At 44.4% G+C, this 23,758-nt stretch overlaps 2 protein-coding genes across 3 annotated transcripts in view; one reads left to right on the plus strand and one right to left on the minus strand.

The window, feature by feature from the left end:
- LOC123455094 overlaps positions 1-15,772 on the plus strand; it is a 59,855-nt gene extending 44,083 nt beyond the window's left edge. Inside the window, exons 2-3 of one of the 2 annotated variants that reach the window (XM_045135168.1) lie at positions 8,604-8,745; positions 13,665-15,772. In XM_045135168.1, coding sequence (XP_044991103.1) covers positions 14,308-15,180 — 873 coding nt within the window. In that variant the 5' untranslated portion in view covers positions 8,604-8,745; positions 13,665-14,307 and the 3' untranslated portion in view covers positions 15,181-15,772. The remainder of the gene's footprint in view (positions 1-8,603; positions 8,746-13,664) is intronic. The other variant, XM_045135167.1, reaches the window with a different exon arrangement.
- Positions 15,773-16,735: 963 nt separating this feature from the next.
- On the minus strand, positions 16,736-19,199 carry LOC123455086 (diphosphoinositol polyphosphate phosphohydrolase 2-like). Its single transcript, XM_045135013.1, has one exon. The coding sequence runs from the start codon at positions 19,072-19,074 to the stop codon at positions 18,691-18,693; it is 384 nt and encodes a 127-aa protein (XP_044990948.1). The 5' UTR covers positions 19,075-19,199; the 3' UTR covers positions 16,736-18,690.
- Positions 19,200-23,758: the final 4,559 nt, after the last annotated feature.

Consider the following 23,758-nt stretch of genomic DNA (forward strand, 5'->3'; position numbering starts at 1 on the left):
TTGTGGTGGTGGTGGAGAGGCAGCTCTTGGTTGATCTCTGGTCTTTTGGTTCTAGCATTTTGGTACATGCACTTTAACTGGGTGTAGCCCTTGGGTGTCCTACTGACATTCTGCCTTGCCAGTAAATGAGATTTTTTTCTACCAGGCAACATGGCTTTACCCTCACATCTAAAAGTGTCCAGTTGCTGCATAGTAACTGGTTTCTCCACTTGGAAGTAGTTTCTTTCTTGGGAACTCCCTTGATAAAGCTATGGGCTTGGGTATCAATTGCCCCTTATGCCTCTGAGCTCATTCTAGAATTCAAAGACCATCAATGGGGTCCCAAAAATGTCCTTCTGTGCTCTTTCCCCTTTACCTTCCTGTCCTTTTAGTTAGACAGAGGGTCATTATTGGAAATCTACTGTTTGCTCACATATTGGATGGACATGGTGCCTGCCCTCCTGGCTAAGAAAAGACTCCAACTACCGCTGATGTGTCTGTTGTCAGCCTGAATGAGTGTTCCAGCACCCAAGATAAGCAAGATGTAGTAGTGCTGCTGTTCTTCTCTGTGTCCTATGCACAACCACCTCTGTTTCACCTGCCTTATGTCTAAGAGTTCTTTATCCCTACTATGGATCCTGGGTCAGACTCACCAGAAGGTAGATCAAGTCTGAGCTTATCATACAACAGAGAAGCTCTATCACCTTCAGGATTGCAAGGTGAACTTTCACAGAGCTGCCTGGGGTCCAGTCTATCATTGCACCTAACACTTTTAGCTTCTCTTCCTGTCAGAGGATCTGTGTGGCCCTGAACAGTGAGCTCTACCACTCCAACTTTGAGTGCTATAAGAAAGAGGTGCCCACCTGTTCCCAGCAATCACAAGTCTGTGGTCCCACCAAGGTCAGGCTTTTCTCCTTGATGGTCCAGGATGACAAACACAAAATGAGTGTACACTAACACAAACACATCTCTAATAGAAAAGTGTGTCTGCTCCCGAGATCCCTTGTGGATCCTATACCCATTCAAGTTTCAGAAGTCTAGTGAGAGGCTAGGCTGGTCCTGAGTGGTTTCTAGAGCTCTTTGGAGGGTGAGGGGATTTAAGTTTGTAAGAAGGATGGGGTTGTGGGAGTCACCTCTCCTTGGACATATTCCTATCACTGGGAGTTGGGCTCACTGGGCGTCTAGGTGTCTGAGTATTAATGTGTTCTGAATTATGGAAGGAGGACAGGCTTAGAGCCATCTTGGAAAACATGCAGAGGAAGAGGAGCTGTACTGGGTATGTTTACTGATAAAGCTGCACTGGTTAAAAGGTGCTCTGTTCTGAATCCTTCTAGGCTATTCTGCTGTGAATGTCCCCTGGGGCTAGATGAAAGCTGCTCTAGCTGTAGGATGTCAGTTCTTCTTAGCCCAACATTCTTAGCCTCTTTATAAAGACTCTGTCCAAGAGGTTGCTGTGTCACAGGTTAGTCATGGGGACTGGGCATCACAGCCTTCACTTCTTGGTGAGTGGCAGGGGAGAACCTGGCTGCTGGGGGTGGAGGACATTGCTGCAGACAAGTGGAGGGGTCCTTTGGTCTCATGGAAGAGTTAGGTTTCATTATTTGAGTGACTTCCAGCCTAATGATGTGAACTTAATGAACTTAGTGAACTTGTTACTATCATCACTAAAAATCTACACTATATATATACATGTATATAATGGCTCTGGAGTCCATTCCCAGCACCCCCACCCCCACCACACAAAGTAATAAATAGGAATAAACAGGAAGCTTGGGATAGAGCTCAGATTGTAGAGTGCTTGCCTACTACTAGCATGCATAAAACCCTGGCTTAGATCCTGGCATGGTGGCACATGCCTGCCATCTCAGCACTCAGAAGATGAGATAGGAGGATCAGAAGGTCGCCCTCTCAGCAAGTTTGAGGCCTAGCCTACATGAGACCCTGTTCAAAAGAAGTAAATGATAAAAATAAGTGTGATTCTCTTTAGGCAAGCGTTGCCCTGAACTAATCAATGTGCTTTATACTGTTAAACAACAGCACCTGGGCTCTCACAATGGCCTTTGGATAGTATGTCAAATAGCTACTTTGGGACAGCTGGGAAGGAACTAACTAGAACTAACTAGAAAAGAGGTGAACTGAAGCCTAGAGTTTAAAGTACAAAGTAGAAAAAATAAATAAATAAATAAAAGCCCTGAAAATGCAGCACAAAATAATGCCCAGAGCAATCTTGACTGTGTGGTGTGTATGTGAGCAGCACAAGTGTCTCCCCCCAGCTCACTGATGGGCACAGGGGAAACTGCTTCTTGGGGAGGGAGCCATTGGAGGTCAGCATATGAGTGCTTTTAAAAACATCTCTGGGGCTGGAGAGGTGGCTTAGCGGTTAAGCGCTTGCCTGTGAAGCCAAAGGACCCCGGTTCGAGGCTCGGTTCCCCAGGTCCCACGTTAGCCAGATGCACAAGGGGACGCACACGTCTGGAGATCATTTGCAGAGGCTGGAAGCCCTGGCGCGCCCATTCTCTCTCTCTCCCTCTATCTGTCTTTCTCTCTGTGTCTGTTGCTCTCAAATAAATAAATAATAATAAAATTTTAAAACAAGAAAAAACAAACAAACAAACAAAAAAAACATCTCTGAGCATATGCACTTATGTCATGTATGCCATTTTTTTTTTTTTTTTAATGGTAAGGCAAAAGCTCCAACAAGCCATTTTGCTCTGGTGCGTCGTCATACTATGGTTAGTTCACTGGACAGAGCCAATATTAATTAGGCTTACCTACTAATCTATGCATGTACGCATGCGCTCACACGCACACAACTCACACCCATGACACCATCACAAAACAAAGTCCTCCTAAGTAAACAGTGACCCCAAATTGGCCCAACCCTAGTTTCTTAAACATATCCTGCAGACACATCCATTACATACAGGGACTTTGTTTATAAATCCTTCTTAGAAACCACTACTGCTTTATAGTGACCGCCTGTAAGTCTTAATCAAACAGCACGTGATTTTCAAGAAAGTTGTTTGGTGGAGTGCAACCTGTTATTTCGTAGCTGGTTCTTAGAGGCCCAGTTAGCTGGCTTGGGACTAACGTTCTAGCCCCAAGCCCCGCCCTAACCAGTTAAGCTCCAAAGTCTTTCAGAAAACCACTCTCATGCTCCAGCTGGCTAGGACGATCTTGGTGGTGGTGGGGGGTGGGGGGGGTGCGCATTTATGCGTGCGCGCGCATCTGTTCAGGACGCGGAGGTGGGAGTAGAAGGATAATCTGCACCAGAGATCAGCCTTTGGGGAGCTCAGGAACATGTGCACCGGACTTCAGGAAAAAAAATTACTTGGGCTTTCAGGTAATAGGATGGCAAAGCCCAGTCACCAAACTCTAGCAGGGTCACTGTGTGTGGCAAGAGCCCGGCTCTGCGGTCTGGAAATCATGCCCGACGCCTCCCCGCCACTGGACGTTTTCCCCACCTGTCCCGAGGCATCCCTGAGGCCGTGTCCCATGCGCTCAATCTGGGCATCCCCCACCGGGTCCGCAGCGGGTCCGCACCGACAGGTGGGACGTTTCCAGGCACACGGCACAGTCGAAAGAGGTAGCGGGCAGCTCGGGGTCTTCGCGGAGCTCCAGGGTCCGCGGGGCTGCAGGGGTGGGCGCGGGCTTGCAGGCGTCGCTGCTCAGCGGAGAGCCAATGGCTGCGCGACCCTCCGCGACCGCGGCCAGGAGCGCAGAGCCCGCGGCTGTGGCTGTGTGGTCTGGGCCCCTTGGCGGTCGCCGCCTGCGGGCTCGCCCAGCGGCGGGGTGCGCGGGCCACTGAAACCTGAAACCATCGCGCAAGGCCTGAGAACCCCGCCAGCCTCCTCTCCACTAGTAAGCAAAGTGTCTTCCCGCTCGCGCTTACACACTTAGTATGGGATGAAGCCTCCCAGGTGGACTCCTAATAAGACACAGAGATAACCTATAACCTATGGAGAGGCTCCTAGTCGCTCTTGGTCATCTGCTCAGTACTCCACTAATGGAGACGTAGCCTGTGGTGGTAACAAGTTCTTAAGATCCGTATAGGAGTCCTAGTCTACGGGGCCGAGGCCAGTGGTGCTGCAATACTTGCAAACCTGTCACTCAGAAGACTGAGGCAGGAGCACTGCTGCAGACTAACCTGGGCTACATAGTGAGTTCCAGGCCAGCCATGGCTACAGAATGATACTGTGTCTTAAGAAAACACTGTCTGAGATGGAGCTCAGTGGTGAGAGGCTGGGGTTTCTTCCCCAGTACCACTACAAATGAATAAAACTCTCAGCTGCATGTGGTGGACACATGTCTGTAATTTCAGCACTTGGGAGGCTTACAGGAACAATAGTTTGAAATAATTTTAGATTCACTTGTAAGGAATAATATACATTACTACACTGTATGAATATAAATACAAAATATGTAATACAAATACAATAATACTGTAAAATTCACCCAGTTTCTCTTAATCATTACATTTTTGGGTTTTTTATACTTTTTGATTTTCAATTTTATTTTATTTTCAGTGCTAGGGATAGAATTCAGGGCCTTGTTGTATATCAGGAAAGCATTCTATCACTGAGTATATATTTCCAGGCCCCCCCGCCCTTTTTGTTTTGTTCTCTTTTGGGTTTTGGAGATGGGTTTTGTGTATCCCAGGCTGATCTGGAACTCCCTATGTAGCCAAAGATGACCAAGTGCTAGCTAGGATTATAAGCAATCATCAAAGCTACTCAAAACCCTGAATATACATACATACATACATACATACATATATAATTTTTGACTAAACAATTGATGCTTGAACCAATGTGGGGAAAAACAATATATTAGGAGACATAAACAGGAATGTTATTTAAAGTATTGTCAAATTACAGAGGTAATTCAATATATCACAATATATACACACTGGGCTGGTTGTGTAGCACAGTTGGTAGAGTGCTTGCTGTGCATGCACAAAGCCCTGGGCTCCATCACCAGAACCACATAAAACTGGGAATGGTGGCCTGGCACCGTGGCACATGCCTTTAAGACCAGCACTCGGGAGGCAGAGGTAGAATTGCCATGAGTTTGAGGCCACCAGGTCAGCCTGTGCTAGAGTGAGACTCTACCTTGGAAAACAACAACAGCAACAACAAATAATAATAATAAACTGGGAGTAGTGGCCATATATTTATAATCCCAGTACTCAGGAGGCTGAGGACAGAAGGATCAGAAGCAGCTCAAGGTTATCATAAGCCACATCATGAATTGGGGACCAACCTGACCTATATGAGACCCTGTCGTAAAATAAAATATAATGACTCTTTTGAAGAGCCCATATCCAAACTTTAGTATACCTTTCTTTCTGTGACTCTTCTATTTTGGGGAAGGAGGAGAAGTTGAGGCAGGGTCTCACCCTAACCCACGTTGACATGAAACTCATTTTCTAGACCAGGCTGTCCTAAAACATGGTGATCTGCTTCAGCCTCCTGAGTTTTGGGATTATTGGCACAAGCTACCACACTGGGCTTTCTGGCACTGTTCTTTGGAAAGCTCAGTGTGCTTTTATTCTCTTCTTGAGTGCTTTTCTTTTCTTTCTAATTATTAATAAAACCCCAACTCTGCTCTTAAAAATCAAATAAAAACAAACAACCCAAAGCCTTTCATTTGAAACAGCCCCTGGTTTGTTCTCACAATAGGACTCATTAGACCATTCTTTGAGAAATGCAGCTTTGTTCTTTTGTGCATCTGGCTTTACATGAGCACTGGGGAATGGAACCCAAGTTGGCAGGCTTTGGAAGCAAGGGTCTTTAACCACTGAGAAATCTCCCCAGCCCACTTTCTTCAATTTTTTTTTTTAATTGTGGCAAGAGAGATGACCAAGCAGTTCAAGGCACTTGCATGCACAGCCTGATGGCCCAGGTTCAATTCCCCAGTACCTACAAAAAGCCAGATGTATAAAGTGACACATGTGTCTGCAATTCATTGGCGTGGCAGGCAGCCCTGACATGCCTATGCTCACACACACACACACACTCTCTCTCTTCTTGTCTCTTTGTCTCTCTCTCTCTCAAATAAATCAACAAAAATATTAATTTTAAGATGGACATGGTGGCCCATGCCTTTAATCCCAGCACTTGTGAGGCCGATGTAGGGGGATCACTGTGAGTTCAAGACCAGCCTGAGACTATAGTGAATTCCAAGTTAACCTGGGCTAGTGTGAGAACCTAGCTTGAAAAAACAAGCAAAAATAAGTATTTTTTTTTAAAACGGTGCTTAATTGCAAAGCCTGGTAGCATAGTTCAATTATCCAGCATCCACATAAAGACAGATGAACAAAGTGGCACAAATGTCTAGAGTTCATTTTGCAGTGGCAGAAGACCTTGGTACACCTGTACTCACTCTCTGTCGGTCTGTCTCTTCTTTCAATAAATAAATAAATAATAACACTAAAGAAATTTTAAAAATAGCAGTACTGGGAGATTGACCCCAGGGCCATTATTTATGCTAGACAAGTACTCCACCACATTCCCAGCCCTTTACCTTTTATTTTTATTTTGAGGTAAGATCTTGCTAAACTGCCCAAGCTGGTCTTGAAATCACTTTGTCACCTAAGTAAGCCTTAAACTTGTGATCTGATTGCTTCTCTGCTGAGAAGGTGAGATTACAGGCCTGGCTAATCATTCTCTTTTTTTTTTTTTCATGATTTTATGTTTTATTTATTTATTTATTTTAGAGAGAGCAAACTGGGTGGGAGGGTTGGTGTATAAGGGCCTCAGCCACTGTGAATGAACTCCAGATTGTTCCACCCCTTAGTGGACATATGTAAACTTGCACTTGCCTCACCATGTGCATCTGCCTTACATGGGATCTGGAGAGAGAGTGAACATGGGTGCTTAGGCTTCTCAGGCAAGTGCCTTAACCTCTAAGGCATCTCCCCAGCCCTGTTTCTTTTCTTTTATTTTTTAAAAAAATTTTATTAGCATTTTCCATGATTCTAAAAAAATATCCCATGGTAATTCCCCCCCCCCCACTTTCCCCTTTGAAATTCCATTCTCCATCATATTACCTCCCCATCTCAATCATTGTACTTACATATATACAATAACAACCTATTAAGTACCCTCCTCCCTTCCTTTCTCTTCCCTTTATGTCTCCTTTTTAACTTACTGGCCTCTGCTACCAAGTATTTTCATTCTCACAGAGAAGCCCAATCATCTGTAGCTAGGATCCACATATGAGAGAGAACATGTGGCACTTGGCTTTCTGGGCCTGGGTTACCTCACTTAATATAATCCTTTCCAGATCCATCCATTTTCCTGCAGATTTCATAACTTCATTTTTCTTGACTGCTGAGTATAACTCCATTGTATAAATGTGCCACATCTTCATTATCCACTCATCAGTTGAGGGACATCTAGGCTGGTTCCATTTCCCAGCTATTATAAATTGAGCAGCAATACACATGGTTGAACACGTACTTCTAAGGAAATGAGATGATTCCTTTGGATATATGCCTAGGAGTGCTATATCTGGGTCATATGGTAGATCAATCTTTAGCTGTTTTAGGAACCTCTGAAAGGCCCAAGAATTCAGAAGCCCAGAAATACTATCACGCTCCAAAAGGAGCTTAAGCTCAAACTCAAACTCCAGGCTTTACTCTCTGTTGAAAGCAAGTAAATAATCCCTCTTCTTATTATATCAGAGCCCACTCCTAATATAAAACTAGGTAAAAAGGGCATGAGATAGCCCTCAAGGATGGGAAATGAATAATAAAGTAAACCACTTATTTGGTTTCTGTAAATAGCCTGCACCATAAGCCTTAATAGCCCACACCGTAAGCCTTAGTAGCCCGCACCATAAGCCATAACAGCCTGCCTCAGACCACCAAGGTCATAGACTGATACCACACTCTGCTACCCCCACCCAAGGACCTGCGCAAATGCTGACCTCCAAGGTCATAGGAGACTGATACCACATTCTGCTACTCCCACCCAAGGACCTGCGCAAATGCTGACCACCAAGGTCATAGGAGACTGATTGGTCTAATGCACAGGCTTTGTTAAAAACCCTATAAAAACTGTCCTGTTCCTGCATTCAGGGCTCTGCAGTCCTCTACCCCTGTGCGGTGTACGACTGTGAGCTCCAGCGCGCTTGGAATAAAATCCTCTTGCAGTTTGCATCAAGACCGCTTCTCGTGAGTGATTTGGGGTGTCGCCATATCTGGGAAGATCATGGGGTCCTCGTTTTGGGGGTCTTACACCTCCACACTGATTTCCACAATGGCTGGACCAGATTGCATTCCCACCAGCAGTGTAGAAGGGTTCCTCTTTTTCCACATCCCTGCCAACATTTATTATCTGTAGGGAGCGGGTGTGGCAGCCATTCCAAGATGGTGCCCGGGACGGCTGCCAAGTCGTATGATTTGCACCTGACTTCCTTATACACCCCTGAATAGCCACATCCGCGGTGCGCACTGCTCAGACTTGTTGCTATGCAAGATCAGACCATCTGACGTTTTACTGACATGAGCCTATTGAAGAGACTTACAGGGCAGACTGTGAGTGGTGCAGGCTAGGGATTTAAGGACAGACTGGGAAGGGCTCAGGGTTCATTTCTTTCTTTCTTGGCATGCGGTTAAGGTTCCTGAATAAACTGCTTTGAGAAGAACATTGTGTGGCATCATTCCTTTCTGCTGGTCGGACTGAGAAGCGACAAGTGGTGGCCCGTACGGGGACGTTCAGAACTCATCGCAGTCAGGGCAGCTAGCTGGTAAGTTCCCAGGTAAGTGGGATGAGGGCAAGTTCTTGGCAAGAGACAATAAGGTTCCCAATTGAGGGACAAGTTGCACAAGCACTATGGGAAATACATCTTCTGCCAGTTCAGTCAGTCAGGCGCTCTGAAGTCTTTTAAAAGCGAAAGGAGTTGGCCTTAAGAAAGCTACTGTTGAGAAATTTTTACGGGCGGTTGATGAAGTTGCGCCTTGGTTTTCAGTATCAGGACATCTTATGGCACCCAGTTGGGAGAAGCTAGGGAAGGATTTAAAGTTTTCTGAAGAGCAGGGCATACTGCTGACCGGGGTGCTGCCAGTTTGGGAGCTAGTTAGGAATTTTATAGAGGATAAGGAGGGCTGCGGAGCAGAACTAGAAAAGGGCACAGAGGCGTTGGAGCAGTTAAGAGAGGAACGGTCGCAGAGATCTGAGGCTGCTGAGAGTTCTGCCGATGAGGAGGTCTCTGAAGATGAGCTTGAAAGCATAGCTGAAAGTTTAGGAAGAGTGAAACTAAAAGTAGAACCTTCAGCACCAGGACTGCCACGTCCGCCTCCGTACGCTCCTAATGGAGTTTCGGGATGGAGTTTGCACCCCGAGGTTTGGAGGGAGCTACGAGCTCAGTGTTTTCCTGTATTTCAGGATGCCCAAGGTAACCACTATCATGAGCCACTTGATTGGAAAATTATTCAAAGGTTAGCTGAAGGGGTTCGAGCCTATGGCATTATCGCTGCCTATGTGGTAGCCCAATTAGAATCTCTCCATCGATATTGCATGACTCCCAGTGATTGGCAAAATCTTGCTAGAGCCTGTCTATCTCCTGGTCAATACTTAGATTGGAAAGTCTTTTATATGGAGCTGGCAGCAGAGCAGGCGGCTGTGAATAATGCGAATGGCCAAGCTGCCTGGGACCAGGATATGTTAATGGGGCAGGGTCGGTTTGCCAACCTCCAGAATAATTACCCTCTACAGGTGTATGAACAGATCAACAAGATAGGGACTAGAGCCTGGAAATCTCTTCCAAATAGAGGAGAAGTAGGTGGGAACTTAACTAAAATTGTCCAAGGGCCAACAGAGCCTTTTGCTGACTTTGAGGCCAGGATGGTAGAGGCTGGAGGCAAGATATTTGGCGACCCAGATACAGCCATGCCGCTGCTGAAACAATTAATTTTTGAGCAGTGTACTAAGGAGTGTAGGCAGGCTATTAATCCATATAAGAGTAAGGGATTAGAAGTGTGGATAAAAATATGTAGAGAATTGGGAGGACCCCTTTCAAACACTGGTTTGGCTGCAGCAGTCGTGCAATTGACCCAAGGTAAAAGTGGACCCAAGAATAACAATTGTTTTAAATGTGGGCAACCAGGACATTTGAAACGACAGTGTCCTAAATTACAGATTTCAGGGAGTCCTAAGCCAAAAGTGCCTGGGCTTTGCCCTAGATGTGGAAAAGGAAACCATTGGGCAAATGAAAGCAGGTCAGTGAAAGACATTAATGGACAGCCGTTGAGCACTGGATATGGTGGAGCCAGGCCAAAAAACTTGACACGGGGCCCCCGGCCCCAGGGCCCTCAAATATATGGGGTAGTGGCCGAGAATTGGCCAAGTCTGAGGCCTCCAATGCAGTGGAGTTGCCCCGGAGAGCAACAAAAGGAAGTGCAGGACTTGACCTCTGTTCTACCTCCAGACTCATATTAACACCTCGAATGGACCCTCAATTGATAGAGACAGATTTTCATGGCCCAATACCACCTAAGACAGTGGGCTTGGTTTTGGGGAGGAGCTCTGTTACTATGCAAGGTATAATCCATCCTGGAGTGATTGATCCGGATTATACCAGAGTGGTAAAAGTTATGGTGTCCTCCCCTAGAGGGGTATCTGCCATTTCCCCTGGAGATAGAATAGCTCAGCTATTGATTTTACCCAGTTGCCATGATCAGTTTCTGGCAAGGGATGTTGAGCAAGGAGCAAAAGGGTTTGGTTCTACAGGAACCTCTGCCATATTCTGCTCCTTGAATCTTGATACATACCCTTTGCTGGAGCTGATTATTGAGGGCAAGTCTATTTCTGGCCTTTTAGATACTGGCGCTGACTGCAGTATTATCAGTAGCAAAGATTGGCCTTCTGGCTGGCCCAGGCAGAGATCAGATCAGCTGCTAAGGGGATTAGGATATGCGCAGGAACCTGAGATGAGTTCCCGCCTTCTGCATTGGAAAGATATTGAGGGACATTCTGGGACTTTCCAGCCCTATGTCCTAGGAGTTCCTGTTTCCCTGTGGGGAACAGATCTTATGCAAGAAATGGGATTTGTGCTGACCAATGAAGGAGAGTACAGCTTGCAGTCATGCAACATCATGTCTAGTATGGGCTATATTCCAGGAAAGGGACTGGGATGAAGATTACAAGGGAGAACATCTCCCGTGCTCATTCAGGAAAACGGAACCGAGCTGGAGTGGGTTTTTCCTAGGGGCCACTGAGGAAGCTTTGCCCATAGCGTGGAGATCTGAGGACCCAGTGTAGGTTCCTCAGTGGCCACTCCCCTCAGAGAAATGACAAGCAGTGCAAGGCCTGGTGCAAGAGCAACTATTATTAGGACATTTGCAGCCATCCACATCACCCTGGAATACTCCAATTTTTGTCATAAAGAAAAAGTCAGGAAAGTGGAGGCTCTTACATGATTTAAGAGAAATTAATAAGCAAATGATAGTCATGGGACCAGTGCAGAGAGGATGACCATTACCTTCTGCATTGCCTAGTCAATGGCCCGTAATAGTCTTGGATATTAAAAATTGTTTCTTTTCCATTCCATTGCATCAAAAGGATACAGTAAGATTTGCCTTTATGGTTCCTTTGAATCATACAGAACCTGATAAAAGATATGAATGGGTTGTTTTGCCACAGGGAATGGCAAATAGCCCTACCCTGTGTCAGTTATATGTTGATGATGCTTTAAAAGAGTTTAGAGAAAAATTCCCCAAGGCTAAATGTTACCATTACATGGATGATATTCTTATAGCTGCCCCCATGGAAGTAATGCTTGATGAAACTTATAGTTTTCTTATTTTACAATTGAAAAGGAAACATTTGGTTGTAGCCCCAGAAAAGGTGCAAAAGGATTCTGTAGTAAATTATTTAGGAACTAGAATAACACCAGAACAAGTAACTCCTCAGAAGGTTCAAATTCATACAGATGGACTGCGCACCTTGAATGATTTTCAAAAATTATTAGGGGATATTCAATGGGTTAGGCCTTATCTTTCTCTGACCAATAAACAACTGCAACCATTATATGATATCCTGCCAGGTGATTCAGATTAAAATTCCCCAAGACAACTTACTGATGTAGCTTGAGCAGCTTTGCAGTTAGTGGAAAAGTGTATACAAAAGGCTGCCCTTAGGCATAGAGATGAAGCTAAGGCCATAGTATTGTGCATTTTACAAACTGAATGTCAGCCTACAGAAGTGTTATGGCAAGGGGCCCCCCTATTTTGGGTGAATCCTAAGATTTCACCAGCAAAAACACTTACTCATTACCCAACAGCTGTAGCCCAGCTGGCCATGATGGGTATACAACAATGTATCCAATATTTTGGAACTCAACCAGAAATTTTGTTTGTCCCTTATACTTCAGCTCAGGTTGAAGTGTTGTCAGCAACCATGGATGATTGGGCAGTTTTAAGATGTTCTTTTAATGGTCTTATAGATAATCATTTTCCAAAAGATCTTATTTTACAATTGGTTAGTATGCATCCTGTGGATTTCCTCGTGTTACTTGTGTGGATCCATTGGCAGAGTGTCCTGTCATTTTTACTGATGGTTCAAAAACAGGATGTGGAGCATATATGGTTAATGGATCTCAGCCAGTTGTAGTTGAGTTCCCTCCAGCCTCACCTCAAGTTATTGAATTGCAAATTGTAATTACTGTTTTTGAAAAATTTCATAATTCCTTCAATTTAATATCTGATAGTCAATATGTTGTAAATATTCTTAAATCCCTGGAAATAGTAGGAAAGATTAATTTGAAATGTATTATTGGAGAGTTGCTTGCCAAACTACAAATACTAATTTGGAATAGGATGTCACCCTTTTTTGTACAACATATTGGTGCTTATACTGGATTGCCAGGACCTTTGGCTGAAGGAAATGATGCAGTGGATAAAGCTTCCAAGGCCTGTATGGCTTTCTTAGCCTCTTCTTCCATTGATTTGGTCTGAAATTTTCATACAGTTTCATGTAAATTCTAAGACCCTGTCTTCACGCTTTGGTATTTCTCGTGCGGAAGTGAGAGACATTGTTAAATCATGCCAGTCCTGTGCTCCATTTTTACCACAAGTAAGTGTAGGGGTCAATCCTCGAGGTTTGCACCCTCTACATGTGTGGCAAATGGATGTAACCCATTTGTCTGAATTTTGGAAGTTAAAATATATTCATGTTTCTATAGATACTGCTTCAGGTGCTATGTTCGCCTCCCTGCATTCAGGAGAGAAGGCACGACATGTTATTGCACATTGTTTTGAAGCTTGGAGTGCTTGGGGTATGCCTAAAGAATTAAAAACTGATAACAGGCATGCATATGCTTCTGCCTCTTTTATATCCTTTTGTAAAATGATGGGAGTTCATCTTAATCATGGATTGCCTTACAATCCCCAAGGACAAGGAATTTTTGAGCGAGCTCATCGCACCCTGAAAGAATGTCTTTTTAAACAAAGAGGGGGAATTGCCTCGGGCCGTACGCCAAGGGAAAGATTAGCTATTGCCCTTTTTATCCTAAATTTTTTGACCGAAGATAAGCAGGGGCGCTCTGCTGCCGATCATCATGCTGATCCCGATTCCTCCAATAAAGGCAGGGTAATGTGGAAAGATGTGTTGACAGGCTGCTAGAATGGCCCAGATCCCGTGTTGGTCTGGGCAAGAGGTTCTGTTTGTGTGTTTCCCCAGGATCAACGACAGCTGATTTGGGTTCCAGAGCGACTTACCAGAGTTGTGCAGTCTGAAGATTGTGATTATGCTAGCCATGAAAGTGCTCCTGCTGATGTGGATGCTTCCCATGATAAAGAGTGATGAATTACGATGGGTTATATTGTCAGTGTTTCCTAAGCCTATTCCTTTGATACATTCTGCACAAGTTTTCCTAGATTTTTGTTAGCAATACTTCCTTACAGTTGCCTTATTTGCCTTGGGATGGAGAGGTTGCTCCGGTGCAAGATCCTCTGACATTGCAGTTGAAGGGGGTTTTATGTTTTCAATTAGTGACTAATATTTCTCATGATAGCTCATGTGTTCAATTGTATAATCAAACTGGAGCTTGGTTTGATTCGCCCTTTAAAAACCCCACTCAGGCAAATGCAATTTGGATGTGTGGAGTTTGTCCTGCTTTTGTTGCCAAGGGCAATACCAGTATTCCTGCACAGCCCAGGTGGGCTCCCTTTTGCAGAGGCAGTAGAACTGATATACCTTCATGGACAGGGTGTCAATCTCGCAACATTGGCTGGGCAGTGAAAAATGCCTTTTCCTTTTCTCCCTACATAGGAACAATGTATAATTATACATTTGCAGGTTATAATTGGACCTACAAAACCCAATGCAGACCATATATAGCAATCCCTTTGATGTTTGGCTTTTGTGCAGTGTAAATGAGAGCTGTACTGATTTATCGCCCATGGCGATGATTGCGGGCAGAGGTATAGGAAATGCTAGTTCTAGTTGGAATGGAACTTTTGGGGCCTCCGTACAAGAGCTGAGCCCTGGACAGACTATTTCCTTTTGGCCTACGCCAGTGTGTGTGTGGCCTCCTTTTGTTTTTATAGTATATAATGGTAGTCATAATGATAGTGTTTTACATTGTAGTAATGATACCTGTTTTTATATGATGTGCTGGAATGCTTCTGAGCATCAATTGGCTGTTGTTGCCCGCATGCCTCGGTATGTTCCCTGGCCTGTGGAGGCTCCTTCTGCTGTGACCTTGTTTAGATCTAAAAGAGATTTTGGCATTACTGCAGCCATCATTACAGCCATTGCTGTGTCAGCTACTGCTGCCACGGCCGCCGCAGTGATGTTAACCACTACAGTACAGACTGCGGCTACCTTGAATAATCTGTCAGCAGGAGTAGCAGAGGCCTTAGATGTGCAAGGTAATATAAATAGCCAATTAAAAGCAGATATCCTTTTGCTTAATCAAAGAGTAGATTTAGTCCAGGAACAAGTGGATGTTTTGATGGAGTTAGCGCAGCCAGGGTACCAATGGCGTTATCCAGGATTGTGTGTAACCTCTGTTCCTTTCCATAATGCAAGTGCTGCTGGTAATCTTTCCCGAGAGCTTTCTAGCTATCTTACAGGTAATTGGTCTCGCGAGCTGGATACCAAGCTGAGAGAACTGCGACAGTCCATTGTCCACATAAATTCAACCAGAGTGGATGCCTCTCTAGCTTCTGGATTAACCAATTGGATTCTTTAAGCAATGTCTCATCTGAAGGAATGGGCTGGACTGGGGGGGGTTAGCCCTATGCCTGCTCCTCATCAGTTGCCTAGTGTTCTGGTGCATATGTAACATGAGAGTTCATCAACAAAAGAATCAAGCCTTGCTTATACAAGCATTTGCAGCGATGGAGATGGGACAATCTCCTCAAGTGTGGCTTGGCATGCTAGAGAAGTAGTCAAAGACAGGTAAGACTCCCTGGACGTGCTACCAACCTAAGACAGGGATTAAACCAATGCTGTTTGACTCCCCATGACGGGTAAGGAGCATTGTCGCAGGGGGCAACCTAAGACAGGCATTCTCTCTGCCATAAACAATTAAAAAAAGGGGGAATTGTAGGGAGTGGGTGTGGCAGCCATTCCAAGATGGCGCCTGGGATGGCTGCCAAGTCGTATGATTTGCACCTGACTTCCTTATACACCCTTGAATAGCCACGTCCGTGGTGCACACTGTGCAGACTCGTTTCTATGCAAGATCAGACCATCTGACGTTTTACTGACGTGAGCCTATTGAAGAGACTTACGCGGCAGACTGTGAGTGGTGCAGGCTAGGGATTTAAGGACAGACTGGGAAGGGCTCAGGGTTCATTTCTTTCTTTCTTGGCATGTGGTTAAGGTTCCTGAATAAACTGCTTTGAGAAGAACGTTGTGTGGCGTCGTTCCTTTCTGCTGTTTGGACTGAGAAGCGACAATGATCATTTGTTTTCATGATGGTGGCCAATCTGACAGGAGTGAGATGGAATCTCAATGTAGTTTTAATCTGCATTTCCTGATGACTAGTGACGTAGAACATTTTTTAGATGCTTATATGCCATTCGTATTTCTTCCTTTGAGAACTCTCTATTTAGCTCCATAGCCCCTTTTTTTTTTTCATGTTTCCATTTTTATTTGATGTTTCCAAAGGTAAAAAAGTCAAGATTCTTACATCAGTTAGAATGAGACCATCTCAAATGAGACCATGCAAAGCAATTCAGTGTGTACAACAATCATTTCTCTTCAGCTTTTCTGATTTATACAACAATGTTTGGTAAGAACTGGATGGCATGTGCTTGTTTTTTTTACAATGTCTTTACAAAAACCACAGACAGGGTCAATTTACAATAACTTGTTTTCTGTTTTTTTCTTAGGCACATGGAACTTGAAATTTTAGCTGCCCAATTTTATTCACCTACCTCACAAATAAGCACAAACAACAGTCTCAACACTACAAACTTTGGAGGGTTGAGATAGTAGACATTATGTAGTAGATCCAACTACTTAGCCTGAAATGTTGTTGGCTTTCTTTAAGAATAACTGTCCTGGGCTGGAGAGATGGCTTAGCGGTTAAGCGCTTGCCTGTGAAGCCTAAGGACCCTGGTTCGAGGCTCGGTTCCCCAGGTCCCACGTTAGCCAGATGCACAAGGGGGTGCACGCATCTGGAGTTCGTTTGCAGTGGCTGGAAGCCCTGGCAGGCCCATTCTCTCTCTCTCCCTCCATCTGTCTTTCTCTCTATGTCTGTTACTCTCAAATAAATAAATAAAAAATGAACAAAAAAGAAGAATAACTGTCCTTAGGGCTGTCCCACTAATTTTGCTATATACTGGGCTCCACAACAGTAAAGAACCCCTGATGTGAAGTTTGAAAGTGACATTCTGCTAGTTGCATAGACTAAGACTGTCTGCTAAATGGCACTGAAGAAAACCTGACCCAAGTGGCACTACTTAGTCCAAATGTTTCTGACCAGAGAAATTATACAACAATATTTATAGGCCAGCTTTTAAGAGATGGTTGACATTAATACTGTACATATTTTACATGACAATACAGTCTGAGAGTTTATAAAATGAGTTCATGCACTATTATCTCTAAGAACATCATGTACACGAAACTACATACTTGTGAAAGCATTTAAGGTGGAAGGAGTCTTATATACAAAACAATCCAGTTTCTATGTTAAGTATGTAATTTAGAGAAATTTCAGGGATTACGGAGAAAATAATTAGCCCACTGGTGACTGGTAAAGTCAATTTGTAGGTCTTAAAATGTTTCCTTTTCTAAAAAACATCCAGAATACATAACCTCTGTACAAAGAAAAATATAAAAATTCTGGATGGCCATGATTGATTATACAACATAATTTAACATATACTCATTCCTTTGACAGCATTAGTTTGTGGACTAATGTTTTTATTTAGTTCAGCTGCATTTATGGCACAAGATCTCATTTCCAAAATGGCACCAATTTTCCTTAAGTTTAAGAACTATTTTTAGCAGCAATTATACTTTAACAACTTACAGAACAAATGTCTTTACCTACCTTTCTACTTTATGCTTGCCAGGTACAGTGGTATTTACAAAAAGCTAACAATGTCTACATAAAAAATGATCTTTCACTCTCCTCACTCTGCATTTCAAGGGATTTCCCCCACCCCTTTCATTTGTGACCTCATTAAAGAGTGTGAGTTTTAGACCAGGTACCTAGATACTTTCCATGTGACGGTCAATTCTGTGTATGTGTAGAGGCAAGTGTAACATGAAACAACCCTCAGCGCATGTCAGTGCTGTCAGTCAGGTGGCACCCAGCACTGACCCCCTAGAAGACAGGAGACATTCAAATCTCAGGCTTCTAGCAGCTAAACAGGAAGGCCTCTTCTAGTCAGCTGTAATGCAGCCATCCCAAGGCTACAGTCCAATTCTGTTACTGGTTAAAAAAAAAACTTAAAAGTGTCACCAAATTAGAAAACTGAAAATGCATTTTAAGTGCAATTAATACTGAGGGCCGTCGGGTCCTAAGGTATTCCATCCACATAAAAGGAATTTAAACAGGAATTGGCAACAAACAGCATACAAAATAATTGCATGAATAATTTTCAGGATGAGATGTAGTTACTACATGCGTTTTGCTAGCAATATTTCCCTAAAAATTACCAACTCTATAGTTATATATCATGTTGAATTACAAATACATTTTAGGGGAGATAGCCATACTAGGTTCACAGTGACATAATACCAGTTGTGAACATTCAGTCAACAGCTCCTAAAAAAAGCAGCTCTTTTCAAAGCAATTGGACCATACAAAAAATAGCCTGAATCTGCAGTACACAAACTGACTAATCTTAAAACCAAGTTTTGGGATGGAAATGTCTTTAATACCAAGAATATCTTATGAATTCTCACTACAGAAAGATTTGTTGATGCTGTGAATGAGAAATTAAGGAGAATATATACCCACAAGCAATTCAATCTGGTGAAATAAACCATAGACTGATGTCAAGTGGACAAAAAGTGAAAAATGCTCAAAAAAACCCCAAATAATATAGAGGGTGCAATTAAGGCATTGAAAAAAATCCACATGGCTTTGGCTTCTTACACTATTTTTACAGTCTTGTTGCTTAAAAATACATGCAAACTGAAATCCCTGCATGGCAAATTCAGAAGGTCTGCCAGCAGCTTTCAGATGTGGGACAAGGAAAGTGACAGGACCTGGGAGGGGAGGGTTTCCCCATTCTCTCTATCTTACACTAGATGGCACTCCAGAGGTCTGTGCAGCAGTCACAAACAAAGCATTGTTATCTGGAAGGGAGGCAACTGTAGAGTTTCCATTGGCTGGAGAACCCAGCTTCAGTTTTTCCAGATATTCTGCATGGACAGGTTTATGACACTGGAGAACTTTGATGGCATCTTCTACTTTGAACCACTCTCTCTTCCTTCCTGTATTAACAGAGTCTTCCCAATCTTCTAATATTTCAGTGACTGTAAGAACATAAACATATGTTCTGTGCTTTCGGTCTTGATTCTCAAATATGCCAAGGAGTCTTCCTAATTTTCCTTTGACTCCAGCCTCTTCATAAACTTCCCTCACAGCAGCACCGCCAGGCTCCCCTTCAGGCTCCATTCCCCCTCCTGGGACAATCCACTGGTCTGGGTACCGACTGCTGCAACTCACCAGCAACACCTCGTCCTCCTGCTCCCTGAGGAAGCACAGGCATGCCGCTGGCTTCTTGAAGCCCTAGCAGTTCTAAGTCCGCGTCTGGTTGGGCTTGAACTTCATCATAGAGCCGGGCTCCAGCAGCGGCGGCGGCGGCGGCGGCGGTGGCTGCGGCTCCGGCTGCTGAGGCTGCAGCGGCTCCGGCCGATGCCGTGGGGACCCGGCCGCCGCCACCCCGCCGCGGACGACGACGACGAGGGCCGAGACGAGTCGGGGCGCCGAACACGCCGGCGACGCGGTGGAGGACGAGAACGCCGATCACTGGAACCCGGGGGCCGGGAGGGAAGCGCCGCCTCTGCCCGGGCACCCGCCGCTCTCCATGGAGGCTGGCCTCGCGGCTCCCTCCCTCCCTCCTGTCTGCCCACCGTGGAAGGGGGAGGTGGGAAAGAGAGAGGCTCCTGGCTCGTGCCACGCGGAGCCGGTAGCTAGCGGCGGCGCGGCGGCGGATGCCCATAGCCCATTTTTTGATTGGCTTGTTTGATTGCTTATTATTTAACTTTTTGAGTTCTTTGTATATCCTAGATATCAATCCTCTACCAGCTCCATAGCCATTTTTTGTATGGCATGTTTGATTCCTTATTATTTAACTTTTTGAGTTCTTTGTATATCCTAGATATTAATCCTCTATCAGATATATAGCTGGCGAAGATATTTTCCCATTCTGTGGGATGCCTCTTTGCTTTTTTCACTGTGTCCTTTGCAGTGCAAAATCTTTGTAATTTCATGAGGTGTAGGAAAAAACCCCCGCAGGGGGCCCCCACACTCTGCCCAGATTAGGCGACACCCCAAATCACTCACGAGAAGCGGTCTTGATGCAAACTGCAAGAGGATTTTATTCCGAGCGCGCTGGGGCCCACAGTCGTACACCTCACAGGGGTAGAGGACTGCAGAGCCCTGAATGCAGGAACAGGACAGTTTTTATAGGGTTTCTAACAAAGCCTGTGCATTAGACCAATCATTTTATAATATTAGGAGCCCCGCAGGGTGTTAGCCAGTCAGTTTGTGCCACCCCATAGTTTCTAAGCCAATTAGTTTATGACCTTGGTGGTCAGTATTTGCGCAGGTCCTTGGGTGGGAGTAGCAGAGTATGGTATCAGCCTCCTGTGACCTTGGTGGTCTGAGACAGGCTGTTATAGCTTATGGTGTGAGCTACTAAGGCTAACAGTGTGGGCTATTAAGGCTTATAGTGTAAGGCTTATAGTGCAGGCTATTTACAGAAACCAAATAAGTGGTTCACTTCATTACTCATTTCCCATCCTCGAGGGCTATCTCATGCCTTTTACCTAGTTTTATATTAGGAGCGGGCTCTGATATAATGAGAAGAGGGATTCTTTACTTGCTTCCAACAGAGTAAAGCCTGGAGTTTGAGGTATGCAGGGAGCCCGCTTAAGCTCCCCTTGGAGCGTGATAGTATTTCTGAGCTTCTGAATTCTTGGGCCTTTCAGAGGTCCCAGTGATTAATCTGTGGTTTTATTGCCTGAGCAATTGGGGTTATATTCAGAAAGTCTTTCCCACGACCGATATGTTAAAGGGTTTCCCCTACTTTTTCCTCTAGCAGTTTCAGAGTTTCAGATCTGATGTTAAGGTCTTTAATCCATTTGGACTTAATTCTTGTACATGGAGACAGAGAAGAATCTATTTTCATCCTTCTGCATATGTATGTGTGTGTGTGTATATATATATATATCTCCAGTTTTCCCAACACCATTTTCTGAAGAGTCTGTCTTTTCTCCAATGAGTACTTTTGGCATTTTTGTCAAATATCAGGTGGCTATAGCTATTTGGGCTTACATCTGGGTCCTCTATTCTGTTCCACTGATCTACATGTCTGGTTTTGTGCCAGTACCATACTGTTTTTGTTACTATGGCTCTGTAGTATAGGTTAAAATCAGGTATGGTGATACCACCAGCCTTATTTTTGTTGCTTAGTGTTATTTTAGATATTTGAGAATTTTTGTGATTCCAAATGAATTTTTGGATTATTTTTTCTATTTCCATGAAGAATGCTTTTGGAATTTTGATAGGGGTTGTATTAAATATGTAGATTGCTTTTGGTAAGATTGCCATTTTCACAGTATTGCTTCTTCCAATCCGGGAACAAGGGATGTTTCTCCACTTTCCAGTGTCTTCTGCAATTTCTCGCTTGAGTGTTTTAAAGTTCTCATTGTAGAGATTCTTTACTTCCTTGGTTAGGTTTATTCCAAGGTACATTATTCTGTTTTTTTTTTTCTTTTTTTTTTTGATGCAATTGTGAATGGGAGTGATTCTCTGATTTCATCCTCTGCGTATTTGTTGTTAGCATATATGAAGGCTACTGATTTCTGTGTATTTATTTTGTATCCTGCTACATGGCTGTAGGTTTTTATCAGCTCTAACAGTTTGCTAGTAGAGTCTTTAGGGTCCTTTATGTATTGAATCTTGTCATCTGCAAATAATGATAACTTGATCTCTTCCTTTCCAATTTGTATCCCTTTTATGTGTGTCTCTTGTCTTATTGCTATGGCTAAGACTTCCAAAACTATATTAAATAAAAGTGGCGGCAGTGGACACCCTTGTCTTGTTCCTGATTTTAGTGGAAATGCTTCCAGTTTTTCCCCAATTAGTAATATGTTGGCTGTAGGCTTGTCATAAATAGCTTTTATTATGTTGAGATATGTTCCTTCTATTCCCAGTTGTTGGGCCTTGAGAGGCCTGGATGTGAGGCCTAGTGGAACTTCCTTAGCCTAACTGCCTCCACCCAGCTATGACTGGGTCAAATGGCATGTGGCCTGCTATTTCCACACAGGAAATTAGAATTCCTGCCTGTGGGCACTTAGAACTCAGCAGGGGGCCAAATGGCCCTGGCCTGCCACTTCTGCATAGGATGTTAGAGTCCCCCTCTCATGCATGCTTACAACCAATCATCTCAAAGTTCGTGGTATGCTATTGGCCCTTACATCTCACCCCACCCTAAAGTCTCCGCCTTCTTTCTCAACATTATATAAACACCCGCCTATAACAATAAAGTGAGTTCCTGCTTTAAAAGGACTCTCGACTCAGTGTGGTTTTTCTCCGGTGGCCAGGAGAGGTTTCTGGGTTGTCCAATGCTTGTCATCCCCTCAACCCCTAGGGAGGAACCAGCAGGCCTGGTTCTTCCCTCGGCACTACCTGTGCAGGAAGGAGCCCAACATCTCTCAGGGTACTCCTAAAGAGTAGAGGGCTTAATTTGACTGATAATTAGGCTCGACAGACCTGGGATTGCCTTTTCAAGCTGGCGCCATGGCTGCCACTAGGAAATCTCTTTGACTGGGACACATGGGATATGGTGGAGGCCCTTGTTTGTCGGGCACATGTGGAGAAGGGTCAAATACTCCCCTCAGAGGTCCTCCCTACAATCTCGGCCCTCAAGGACTGCTTCCCTCCAAGACTAGCCAAACATAAACAATAGACAGAAGGAAAAGATAATATACAGGCTGATCTGGCTACTCCTCCTGGAGATATAGCTATAAAAACCCCGAAAGAGGATACATCTTTATACTCCTCACTCGATCCTTTTGAGAGTGCTCCCTGGCCTTCCGGGGGACCTCCTCCATCGACTAACCCTTTCTGGACCCCCTTGGCCCCTCCTTCATATTCAGCTGCCAAACTGCCAGCAAATAAAGCTACTTTTTTATTTCCCATTCTAAATCCTGGGGGCAATCGCCCTGCTGCTTGGTATCCGTGGGAAGCTCAAAACCTTAAAGAGCTTAAAAAGGCAGTCTCGGAGGATGGACCCAACTCTCCTTGGGCTGAGACCCTATTACAGGGACTTGCCCATCAACCTTGTATAACCCAAGATTGGAAAAATCTAGTCAGGGCCTATTTTAGAGATGAGTGCCATGCATAGGCAGAAAGAAACCAAAACCAACAGCCCCCTGTGCCAATAACTTTTGGGATGCTCTCTGGTATCTCTGATCAACATGCTACAGGCACTCCACAGGCCTGACCCATATATTCGTATAGGGACTAGGTCAGGGCACTGGGCTTGGCGGCATGGAAAAAGCTTGATGAGGGACCCTCTGAAACCCCCCTTATGAGTATTACTCAAAAACCATCTGAGGACTTGGCCACATTTATGGATAGGGTGAAAAAAAGTCTCCAAAGAAAATTTCCCCCAGGGGCATTACGAGATCAATTAACTAAAATGTTGGTCTGGAAGGGATGATGGCCAATCACTGCCTTGCCTGTGCAGGTCTCAAGGACAACTCCATGAGTAGATGGATTGTATCCACCAAGGATGTTGGCACTATTTCCCATAGGCTAGGGCCATGGTTGCCACCCTTCAGTAAAATAAACAGAGAGATTTAACTGATATGACCTGTGCATTACAATTAAATCCTAAAAACTCAACATGTTTTGGGTGTGGGGACATGGGCCACTTTAAAAAGGAGTGCCCCAACAAGACAAAGCCTTCCTTGCCCTCTGGGGGGATGACCAATGCCCCTCGCACCCGCTGCCCTAAATGCAATAAGGGGTTTCATTGGGCTAGGGACTGCCGATTGAAGTTTAACATACAGGGAAAGCCTTTAAACTCCTCCTGGAGCTACCCCCAGCCCTGTTAAATAAGGGAAAA

This window comes from Jaculus jaculus, chromosome 15, assembly GCF_020740685.1.
Source record: "Jaculus jaculus isolate mJacJac1 chromosome 15, mJacJac1.mat.Y.cur, whole genome shotgun sequence".
Classification (NCBI taxonomy): domain Eukaryota; kingdom Metazoa; phylum Chordata; class Mammalia; order Rodentia; family Dipodidae; genus Jaculus; species Jaculus jaculus.

Coding starts and splice junctions, on each gene's coding strand:
- LOC123455086 (XM_045135013.1), bottom strand. CDS start 19,074: ATGGAGCCTGAAGGGGAGCCTGGCGGTGCTGCTGTGAGGGAAGTTTAT.